This window comes from Eleutherodactylus coqui, chromosome 11 (assembly GCF_035609145.1).
Source record: "Eleutherodactylus coqui strain aEleCoq1 chromosome 11, aEleCoq1.hap1, whole genome shotgun sequence".
NCBI classification, from domain to species: domain Eukaryota; kingdom Metazoa; phylum Chordata; class Amphibia; order Anura; family Eleutherodactylidae; genus Eleutherodactylus; species Eleutherodactylus coqui.
The window spans coordinates 8,436,044-8,447,376 of NC_089847.1; the positions used below are offsets into that span (position 1 = coordinate 8,436,044).

General features: G+C 47.8%; 1 protein-coding gene across 1 annotated transcript; it reads right to left on the reverse strand.

Moving 5' to 3' along the window:
- Positions 1-4,909: 4,909 nt before the first annotated feature.
- On the reverse strand, positions 4,910-10,048 carry LOC136582673 (axoneme-associated protein mst101(2)-like). The gene is made up of 3 exons (XM_066583855.1): positions 8,540-10,048; positions 7,586-8,496; positions 4,910-5,036 (listed from the first exon to the last, which is right to left on the reverse strand). The coding sequence occupies exons 1-3, from the start codon at positions 10,046-10,048 to the stop codon at positions 4,910-4,912; spliced, it is 2,547 nt and encodes an 848-aa protein (XP_066439952.1).
- Between the last annotated feature and the right edge of the window lie 1,285 nt (positions 10,049-11,333).

The following is an 11,333-nucleotide window of genomic DNA, read 5'->3' on the forward strand; positions in this document are numbered from 1 at the left end:
TCCTGGGAGGTTTTTTTATCTTTAGGGTTTGGAATTTAATGGATGACTATAGAGGCATTGTGAGCAGTTTATGCCCCATCTCATAGTTTATAAAATAGGACTGAACATGTATGAAGTGCATCCATGTGGTAAGGTTAATGGGGTTAAGATTGGAGTAAGGTATTTTATCTTTAGTGTATTCATGTCTTGGTACCTGGCATAGATAAGTCTCTCTGAAGCAAGGGGTAAGCAATCCCAGCTGCAGTCTCTCAGTGGAAGGCAGGACCAAACACCTGGGAAGCCTACAGCATGGAATTGGCTGCCGTCTGCCCTGGGTAACGGCCTTACCCTGCCTGAGTGCCACCCAAAGTTGGCCTGCAGGCAGCAGCAGTGATACAGTATATGGCGAGGGGTCAGTGAGCCCCAGTTTGCTAAGGGGCCAGGTCGCAAATGCGGCCCCTACTGGTATGTGGATGGGCTGATGGGTATCCGACAAACCACCAACCTCTCATGGATATTTTGACCATAGTGTTACACCTCATCTACAATGTCTTACTCCCATACCTGCGTCTTGCTATGAAGGCAGCCAATCTAGTATTAAACTAACCAAAATTCTATACAAACAAATTGTACTCCATTGAATCATCAGTGTTGCTTTATAAAAATGTGGTCTTCAGTGGTCTATAACCTAAAGAGAAAGGCATGTATTGTAATGACGAAAAAGAAAGGGTCTTAAACATGTAAAAGAAAATCTAGTACCTGCTCATAAATCAAGGAGTATTGGCCACTGAGACTAAGGAGAGAGAACTTTGATGACTTGGACCTTGAGAAGAGTAAAAATAAGACCTAGGATGGAAGGGAAAGAACCACGAGTACCATGAGATGGTAAAGCATGAGAAGTAAGATCTGAAGATGAGTTACCATGAATCTTGAGGCGAAAAAGCATGATGACTTGGAACTCCACAATGGAAAAGAGGAGAACCAGGACTTGGAGAAGAACCATGATGGCTTGGAGCTTGAATGATCATTTCTGAGACCACAAACAATGATGAATTGACTTTGAGAAGAGAAAAGAGCCATGATGGGGTGGATCTTTTTAGAAGATGCACCTTGAATGTCATCAAGAAAGCCCAGCAAGATGACTTGCTTGGGCCCTAACAAGAGTTTTGGAGCTCAAGAGAACCCAACTTGACTATCAAATTCAATGTATTCTTTAGTGATTGCTCTACACTTGGTCAATATTCTTCATTTTACCTGTATGTGGACTATGTTCCTTCGAAAGAGCCACACCAATCATGAGATGGAGAAGTATAAAATCTTAAGAAAAGTTACCATGAATCTCGAGGAGAATAACCATCATGATTTGGAACTCCAGAATGGGAAAGAACAGAACCGTGATTTTCTGTGGAACCATCATGGCTTGGAGTTTGAATGAACACGACTGAAACCACAAACAATGATAAACGGACATTGAGAGAAGGAAAGGGCCATCATGAGCTGAACCTTTTTTAGAAGATGCAGCTTGAGTATCATCCAGAAAGCCCACCATAATGACTTGGGCCCGACAAGAGATACCCTTAAGGATCTGGAAGTCAAGAGAAGATCTCTAAGAAGAAGTCACAAGAATCTGGTTTGATTCTTGACTTCAATGCATCCTCTGGTGATTACTATATATTTGGTCAATGTATTCATGCTAACGGTATATGAGTTATGTTCTTCTGAAGTTTATGAAGAACCCTATAGTAGTTTATAATTATAGGGTGAGCATTAATAGTCTTATTCAGGATGGGGAGGAGAAATATGATGTCATAGGCATCACAGAAACTTGATACACACAAATAGAATACAAGTCTTGAAGGATACAACCTTTTATAACAAATGGACCTATAATAAAAGAAGTGGTATTCTATTGTATGTTAGGAAAACCTTCATCTCCACGGAGATTCAAGCTTCAGAGCTGGGAGTTCTGTAGAAACTGTTTGGGTAAGAATACAAGGAGAGAACAGAAAGAACACCATTGTAGGCATTTACTATAGGCCGCCTGAACAAGCAGAAGATATGGGGGAACTCTTTCTACATCAGATGGCCAAGCTCTCAAAGAAGCCCAACATAGTGATCTGGAAGATTTTTCCTATCCAGACATTTGTTGGGAATCTCAGGTAAAAGTAATGGATCCAACAGATTCTTATCCGCACTTGCTGACAAATTTACCTTCCAAAAGGTAGAAGAGAAAACAAGGGGATCTGCTATCTTGGACCTAATTCTTACCAACAGGGAGGGAATGGTTGAGGAAGTAAGGGTGGCTGGGACCTTAGGAGGCAGTGATCATGATATCCTTGGATGTTGGATAACAATGGGAGGAAGACCTGAGAAGACTCAGACCTCAAGGTTGGATTTCAGAAAGGCAGATTTTAATGAACTCAGAAAGAGGAGAGGAAGAATCCAATGGCTGGATGTTCTTAAGGACAGAAATGTCCAAGAAGGTTGGGAAATATTGTGAAATGAGATTCTCAAAGCACAATCGTTAACAATCCCTAAAAGAAGGAAGAATCGGAAGCATTTAAAGAGACCAGGATGGGTGAACACAGAACTTATACATATGTTAAAAAGGAAGAAAAATATGTTTATCAAATGGAAAGAGGGGAGAAAATCTAAAGAAGAATGTAATGCGGTCTGCAGAAACTGTAGGGCAAGTGTCAGAAAAGTTAAAGCAGATAATGAATTGAGGCTTGTAACAGAGGCCAAAAGCAATAAAAAAAAGGATTTTGGGGGTCAAAGGCAAAAGAAAAGTCAAAGATATTATTGGATGCTTACAAGATGAAAATGGTGAATTGGTTAAGAATAATGTTGAGGACAAACGTTTACATTCCTTTTTTGTATGTGTTTTCTCAGAAACTAGATGGAACATCAACTGATCTTCCCTGTGATATTGGGGGAATAAAAGAATGCAGGCTATCTATAAGCAGAGAGATGGTGAGGGAACACTTAGCTAACTTAAATGAATTCAAGTCTCAAGGTCCAGATGAATTACATCCTAGGATACTAAAGGAAGCAGAAGAGGTAATTGCTGAACCACTCGCCATAATCTTTGAAAATTCCTGGAGAACAGGAGAAGTCCCAGAAGATTGGAAAAGGGCAAATGTTGTCCCTATCTACAAAAAAGGGAAGAAGGTGGATCCAGGAAACTACAGGCCTGTGAGCCTGACTTCTATACTGGGAAAGATCTTTTGAACAGATTATTAAACAGTATGTATGCAAGTACTTGGATAAGAATGGAGTAATTAACCAGAGCCAGCATGGGTTTGTAACAAACAAGTCATGCCAGACAAATCTAATTTCCTTCTATGACAGAATCACCGACTGGGTAGATCAATGAGTCTAGATCACGTGAGGTCATTATCCCCCTCTACTCTTCCTTAGTCAGACCTCATCTGGTATACTGTGTCCAGTAGAGAAGAGTTACCAAGATGGTGAGCGGTCTGCAAATCATGTCCTATGAGGAACGGTTAAAGGATCTGGGAATGCAGAAGAGAAGGCTGAGAGGAGACTTAATAGCGGTCTACAAATATCTGAAGGGCTGTCACACTGCAGAGGGATCAGCCCTATTCTCATCTGCACAAGAAAAGACTAGAAGCAATGGGATGAAACTGAAAGGGAGGAGACACAGATTAGATATTAGACAGTGAGGGGGATCAATGAGTGGAACAGGTTGCCACGGGAGGTGGGGAGTTCTTCAGTGAAAATCTTCAGAGGCCGGACAGACATCTGTCTGGGATGATTTAGTGAATCCTGCATTGAGCAGGGGGTTGGACTAGATGACCCTGGAGGTCCCGATGACCCTGGAAGACCCGATGACTCTGGAGGTCCCTTTCAACTCCACCATTCTAGGATTCCATGATTCAGATTATTAGATGTTCCTCAGTCTGACCCTACATTTGTCCTTGGCATTGCCTGACCCAGCGTTACACAATGGTGGAGGACATATTTTCTTGAATAAGCTGAAGGAGAGCATCAATATTTAATATGCCGGTCCTGTCTATCCTGCACATGCAGGACGCCCAGAGCCACGTCTATCATGTTCCACCACGCATGATGTGCTTAGTGCAGAATTTATAAACCTCTGCACCATCGTACCTCTTATTTAATTACTACTCGATAATGTTCCTTGGCGTCTGGGTACTGAGGCTTCCCCAACATGACATATTGCGGAAACAGAATTAGCCTGAATTTATCACTGCTTTGACATGAACATCTGTCTGTCAGGAGCGGTGGCGGGCCCGGGCTCTCATCCGTGGGATTTTGTTTTTCCAGGAATAGAAAATGTGGACAGCTGTGAGGAATGAATAATGGAAGAACTCACAATACGAGGCAGGGTAACAGCCTTCAAACAAGACAATTATAGGCCCGAGAGGGAGATCTCTCTGTCCACAGCAAGACGGTTATAACTACATTGTACATGAATGATTTCCATGGATTGTGCACTCTGCAAGATGGGCTTGTAAGGCGGCCGCCCCCATTACTATGTGCAAAGTGTAGTTTATATTGGCCTATTAATATGCTAGTACTGGGCTGATGGGGGCGGTATGGTGACCTTCAGGGCTGTAGATATGTCCATGACTCTTGCAGGGATGGTTGATGCACTTATATATTTAGAGAGTTTCTAGAAATCAGCATCAATTGTATAATACGTGTGTTAAAGACTTTCTCTCTCTAATTGGCTTAGTAGGGACAGCATTAGAGGTTGCACAGAGAACATTACCTGCTTATACTGTAGGGGGCAAATAGTGGTCCCTCTGGAGTGAGTACCTATAGCTGGCATGTTGGATCCCGTCTGAATCAGATGCATCTACTTTCTGTAGTTTTAGGTGCCTTTTGGCAATGATATTTGGGTACGATATGTTTTTGATGTTTGGGCAGTATATGATACAACTCAATGGAAGGGGTCCTCATCGTCTTCCTCCTCCCCTTCCTCCTCATCCTCTTCCTTCTCCTCCTTCTCCTCCTCCTCCTTCTCCTCCTCCTCCTCTTTCTTCCTCCTCATCTGCCATCTCCTCATCCTTCAACCAATAGAAGGTTCCACAGAAGGCACCAACCACATCAACCAAGTGGCAACCCATGCAGCTGCTATGGGGCCCTTGAGGAGACCCGATTCAGTTCAGGCTAGTTGCACCTCTTATTTTCAATGGTGGTAGGAATGTGTGCTGGGTCTCTTCTCCCAGGCGCTACCTAAGGATCATGCAAAGAAGATAGGTGGCAAATAAGCCTAAATCCTCCTGTCCTAGGTGGTTAGGGTTGGGCTGATGCTAACCAGCACACGAGGGGGGTCTCATTTTAATCTTTGTTATGAAGGCCCCCTTACCTTTATGTATGTCCTCTGTTCCACCACAGTGTAGTGGCCCAGTACGTTTTCCAGGCCCCCTCCATAAATGTCATACATGTCTGTCTTATGTAGATGCTCTGTGCACAACTGTCTTGTCATTCTGTTGTGTGTATTGCACAGCTTCAGCGAAAGAGGTTAATGTCTGCAAAGTGTGCTAACTGTCTGTAAATGTATCAATTTATGTCCTGTCATGTGGCATGAGAGTGATTGAGAGTGGGAAAGGGTTCAGTCCGGAGCTTCCATCTTGAGTTCCAGCTGAGAGAGCAAACCAGAGAGGTACATGGGGGTACCTTCAGCCCTCATGTGTTGAAGATGGAAGAGGAGGAGAGGTTTCCTGGAGTGCCTGTTTCTGTGATGATGATGGAGTGAGTCCCCAAGAGAGAGAGAGTGAGCAACTAGTAAGTAAGACTTTCTCAAGGCCCAGTGCAGAGGTACTCTGTCTTTTCTTCAATTGTTCACACCCAAGTGTCCTGAAGTCTGGGACTGCTGGGTAGAGGTATGCTTCTACAAATGTCACACCTACGGGCGTCCTGAAGTCTGGGACCTCTGTGTGGAGGTACTTATCTTCAAGTCTGTCTGTGTATATCTATAACTCTACCTGCACTTGAAATACTGTCTATTTTTGTCTTGTATTGTTGGTCCCAGGAACCTGAGGTACTCTATTCCTGTCTATGGCTCAGTTATTCACCGCCGATGTTCATGCTGGTGGATGCCGGAATGGTGGTGTCACCCGTGACAACCGCAATCCCTGTTCCTCCATCTATTGCGCATCCCTATGCCGGGGTTGTCTGGAAGAGGCGTAGTGCTGCCCTGGCCTTGGCTGTGTGCGTCCCACTGGGAGGGAGCGTGTTAAGTGCCGCCGTGACAAGCTAGCATCTTGCCCTCACAACTCCTCAGTGTATGCCATGTGTCCGGGGTCACCCTACGGGACGCTGCAGCAGATTTCCTATAGCTCATCCCAGAGTGTCCCCTGTGCTCATTGCTGCCCCCTTCTGAGCAAGAAGCTTTCAAGAGAAGTGGGGGAAGGGATGTGACACCTATCCCGAGTTCATTTATGGTCCAGGCAAGTGGTTGTCAGCACTGTGACCCCCAAAGTGTCTTCAAGCTATTTAGCCTTCGGCTTTCAGAGCATGCTGGGAGTTGTAGTTTTGCAGCAGCTATAGAGACCCGGGTTGGAAACCACTCAGCTAGAGAAAGGCAATGAAAGTGGCAGGAGGCTCCAGCTTCTCCCATCTTGTGGAGCAGTCAGACCTCTGATAGAATGTGCAGTTATGCGTATGCAAAAATACAAGATGCACCAAATTAAAAAACACTTTGCGAAGAGCATTAAAAGCAAAGAGCCCCGACCTCAGCCGGGCTGTAAACCGCTGAGACAAAGCAAAGATGGAGATCTTCTCTTTTTATGTCCACGGAGCACTTGCAGACTTTAGGTCAATGTTCTGAATTTTTACACTTTTAGGCTTTTTCTCACTTTTATGTCCTCTGGCGGATGTATTTCATGTTCAGTTTACAAGTTTCTGGGACACCAGTGAGCGGCGGCTCTGGGGAACGCACTTGGTTAATGTGTAATGGAGCAGGTAATTGAAAAAGTTCTAAGGAATCCTGTCGGAGTCTTGGAAAGTGCCAAATGCTGCTGCCAACTGCAGAGACAATATTCTTAAAGGGAAAGTGTTCCCTGAGTAAGTTTCCTATTGATTAAGCCTATCCATATGATGCCCTTATCGGCACTAGGGGGCGCAAATGTAACATGGTTATATGTAAAGAGTCTGTAAAGGCTGGGCAGATGGGCAGTTGTTTTGGTGCAACTTGCAGCTGAAATCCTTAACAGACTTCTAGGTTTCTAAGGCTTCCGACACAGATGCCTTGTGTGTAAGTTGTGCCCAAGAGGTACAGACGCGACTCGCATCAGACACCACATAGACACCTGTCCGCTACATCTACTGCCCGCACATTCACAGGCATTGGCATGTCCTTTAGTCTTGTCTGTGACTAGAATAAGGACATGCAATGAGTCTTTTCACATAGTCCGTGTCTGCATGAAAAAACTCAGTAGTGTGTGCGGTCCATAGAACAATATGGGTCCATATGCCGCCTGTGTGCCGTGCGTTCTTTTAATGTATGACACAGGAGATGAAAAAATGCTACTGTGTGGGAGGTCCAAGATAGATTCCTCCTTTTCGTTTGCCTTGTCCTTGTCCTCCTTCCTTTCCTTATTGGCCTCCTCACTCTTGTTGTCCTTCTCTTCTGTTCTTTTCCTCATCTACTTCCTCCTTTTCTTCCCCCTCCTTTTTCTCTTCCATCCCCTCCCCCTTGTTCTTCATCTCCATTTCCTGCTTCTCCTCTGCCATCTCCATCACCTTCCCCTTGTCCGCCATCTCCTTCTCGTCCGCCATCTCCATCCCCTCCTTCTCGTCCGCCATCTCCATCCCCTCCTTCTCGTCCGCCATCTCCATCCCCTCCTTCTCGTCCGCCATCTCCATCCCCTCCTTCTCGTCCGCCATCTCCATCCCCTCCTTCTCGTCCGCCATCTCCATCCCCTCCTTCTCGTCCGCCATCTCCATCCCCTCCTTCTCGTCCGCCATCTCCATCCCCTCCTTCTCGTCCGCCATCTCCATCGCCTCCTTCTCGTCCGCCATCTCCATCGCCTCCTTCTCGTTTGCCATCTCCATCGCCTCCTTCTCGTCCGCCATCTCCATCGCCTCCTTCTCGTCCGCCATCTCCATCGCCTCCTTCTCGCCCGCCATCTCCATTTCCTGCTTCTCCTCTGCCATCTCCATCACCTTCCCCTTGTCCGCCATCTCCTTCTCGTCCGCCATCTCCATCCCCTCCTTCTCGTCCGCCATCTCCATCCCCTCCTTCTCGTCCGCCATCTCCATCCCCTCCTTCTCGTCCGCCATCTCCATCCCCTCCTTCTCGTCCGCCATCTCCATTCCCTCCTTCTCGTCCGCCATCTCCATCGCCTCCTTCTCGTCCGCCATCTCCATCGCCTCCTTCTCGTCCGCCATCTCCATCGCCTCCTTCTCGTCCGCCATCTCCATCGCCTCCTTCTCCATCGCCTCCTTCTCGTCCGCCATCTCCATCGCCTCCTTCTCGTCCGCCATCTCCATCGCCTCCTTCTCGTCCGCCATCTCCATCGCCTCCTTCTCGTCCGCCCATCTCCATCCCCTCCTTCTCGTCCGCCATCTCCATCCCCTCCTTCTCGTCCGCCATCTCCATCCCCTCCTTCTCGTCCGCCATCTCCATCCCCTCCTTCTCGTCCGCCATCTCCATCCCCTCCTTCTCGTCCGCCATCTCCATCCCCTCCTTCTCGTCCGCCATCTCCATCTCCTCCTTCTCGTCCGCCATCTCCATCCCCTCCTTCTCGTTTGCCATCTCCATCCCCTCCTTCTCGTTTGCCATCTCCATCCCCTCCTTCTCGTTTGCCATCTCCATCCCCTCCTTCTCGTTTGCCATCTCCATCCCCTCCTTCTCGTCACCCATCTCCATCCCCTCCTTCTCGTCACCCATCTCCATCCCCTCCTTCTCGTCACCCATCTCCATCCCCTCCTTCTCGTCACCCATCTCCATCTCCTCCTTCTCGTCACCCATCTCCATCTCCTCCTTCTCGTCCGCCATCTCCATCTCCTCCTTCTCGTCCGCCATCTCCATCTCCTCCTTCTCGTCCGCCATCTCCATCGCCTCCTTCTCGTCCGCCATCTCCATCGCCTCCTTCTCGTCCGCCATCTCCATCTCCTCCTTCTCGTCCGCCATCTCCATCTCCTCCTTCTCGTCCGCCATCTCCATCTCCTCCTTCTCGTCCGCCATCTCCATCCCCTCCTTCTCGTTTGCCATCTCCATCCCCTCCTTCTCGTTTGCCATCTCCATCCCCTCCTTCTCGTTTGCCATCTCCATCCCCTCCTTCTCGTTTGCCATCTCCATCCCCTCCTTCTCGTCCGCCATCTCCATCCCCTCCTTCTCGTCCGCCATCTCCATCTCCTCCTTCTCGTCCGCCATCTCCATCTCCTCCTTCTCGTCCGCCATCTCCATCTCCTCCTTCTCGTCCGCCATCTCCATCTCCTCCTTCTCGTCCGCCATCTCCATCCCCTCCTTCTCGTTTGCCATCTCCATCCCCTCCTTCTCGTTTGCCATCTCCATCCCCTCCTTCTCGTTTGCCATCTCCATCCCCTCCTTCTCGTCCGCCATCTCCATCTCCTCCTTCTCGTCCGCCATCTCCATCCCCTCCTTCTCGTCCGCCATCTCCATCCCCTCCTTCTCGTCCGCCATCTCCATCCCCTCCTTCTCGTCCGCCATCTCCATCCCCTCCTTCTCGTCCGCCATCTCCATCCCCTCCTTCTCGTCCGCCATCTCCATCCCCTCCTTCTCGTCCGCCATCTCCATCCCCTCCTTCTCGTCCGCCATCTCCATCCCCTCCTTCTCGTCCGCCATCTCCATCCCCTCCTTCTCCATCGCCTCCTTCTCGTCCGCCATCTCCATCCCCTCCTTCTCGTCCGCCATCTCCATCCCCTCCTTCTCGTCCGCCATCTCCATCCCCTCCTTCTCGTCCGCCATCTCCATCCCCTCCTTCTCGTCCGCCATCTCCATCCCCTCCTTCTCGTCCGCCATCTCCATCCCCTCCTTCTCGTCCGCCATCTCCATCCCCTCCTTCTCGTCCGCCATCTCCATCCCCTCCCCTTCTTCCTCGTCTGCCATCTTCTCATCCTCCACCTGCTCCTCATCATCCTCTCATCAACCTCCGTTAACATTGACCATCTTCCCATTAACCAGTGGTCTCCAGCCTTTGCAGAACTACAACTCCCAGTAATTGCTGCCGTGGCATGCTAGGAGTAGTATTTCTGCAGCCCCTGGAGAGGCTCAGGGTGTAGAGCACTCCTGTAGACCATAGATGTTCGGCTTCATCATGGATGATAGATATGAATTACAATGGTGTCTGTCTTGATTGCAGCTCCCTGTCTTCTCAGATAAGCGATTCCGGCAATAAACCTTCATTTACATCCATTAAGAGTGACTGATCTCCACATAACGAGTTGAGCTTTGCACCCACCAGAACTCGACGTGATCGGATTTGTGCGATGCTCATTTAATCAGCTCAAGAAATAGGATTTTAATGAGGAGAAAAGTTGAAATTGACATCGATGGCGTTCAGCGGCTCCTCACTGCGCCGGTCAGAGGGGAGAGAAGGTCTAGAGGAGTCTTTGCTAAAATGGCTTGTTAACGGGGTTATCCCATGAACCAAATTTATTAGCAGTCCACAGGTCAAGCGATAACTGTTTAATTGCTAGGACCCTCACTGATCATTAGAGCAGGGGTCCGGAGCCTCCACACCACAGACCATGTGCCCTGCCGCAGTATTCAATCTCTACGGGACTGATGGAAATATAGAGTGCTCTACCGGCCATATTTAATGTGATAACAGCGGTCAGACAAGATCTTCTACTGTGTAGCAACAAGGTCTTGTGTGCAGTTGGGACCACATGCACTACGTACCATAGAGGCCACCCATGCTGTTACTATGAGGTCTGAAGGGTGGAGAATGATGGGGATCAGGCAGATGTAGACTGGCGACTTGGTTTTGAGGCTGTATTTATGTTATGGGTTTGGCTCTGGGGCTCTATAATTTATGTGTTAAGCTTGGTTCTAGTATTGTATCTATATACTGAGATTGGTTCAACTTGTATTTATGTTATAAGCTTGATTCTGGTGCTGTATTCATGAACTGAACCTTAGGAACCTCGTACTTATTGCCGAGGCTACGAGAAGATATAGGTGTAGGAGATGAACATGTGAAATCTCTGTGGTTAGAAATACAGGGAGAAACTGAAATCCTATTATTAAGGCAGATAGAAGAGGCGTCGAACCGCAATGAAGTCATTATTATGGGAGACTTTAATTATCCGGATATAATTTGGAAAGGCAAAACCTGCAAATCTCACAGGGGTGATAAGTTCTTGAGAATAATTAAAGAGAACTACCTTAC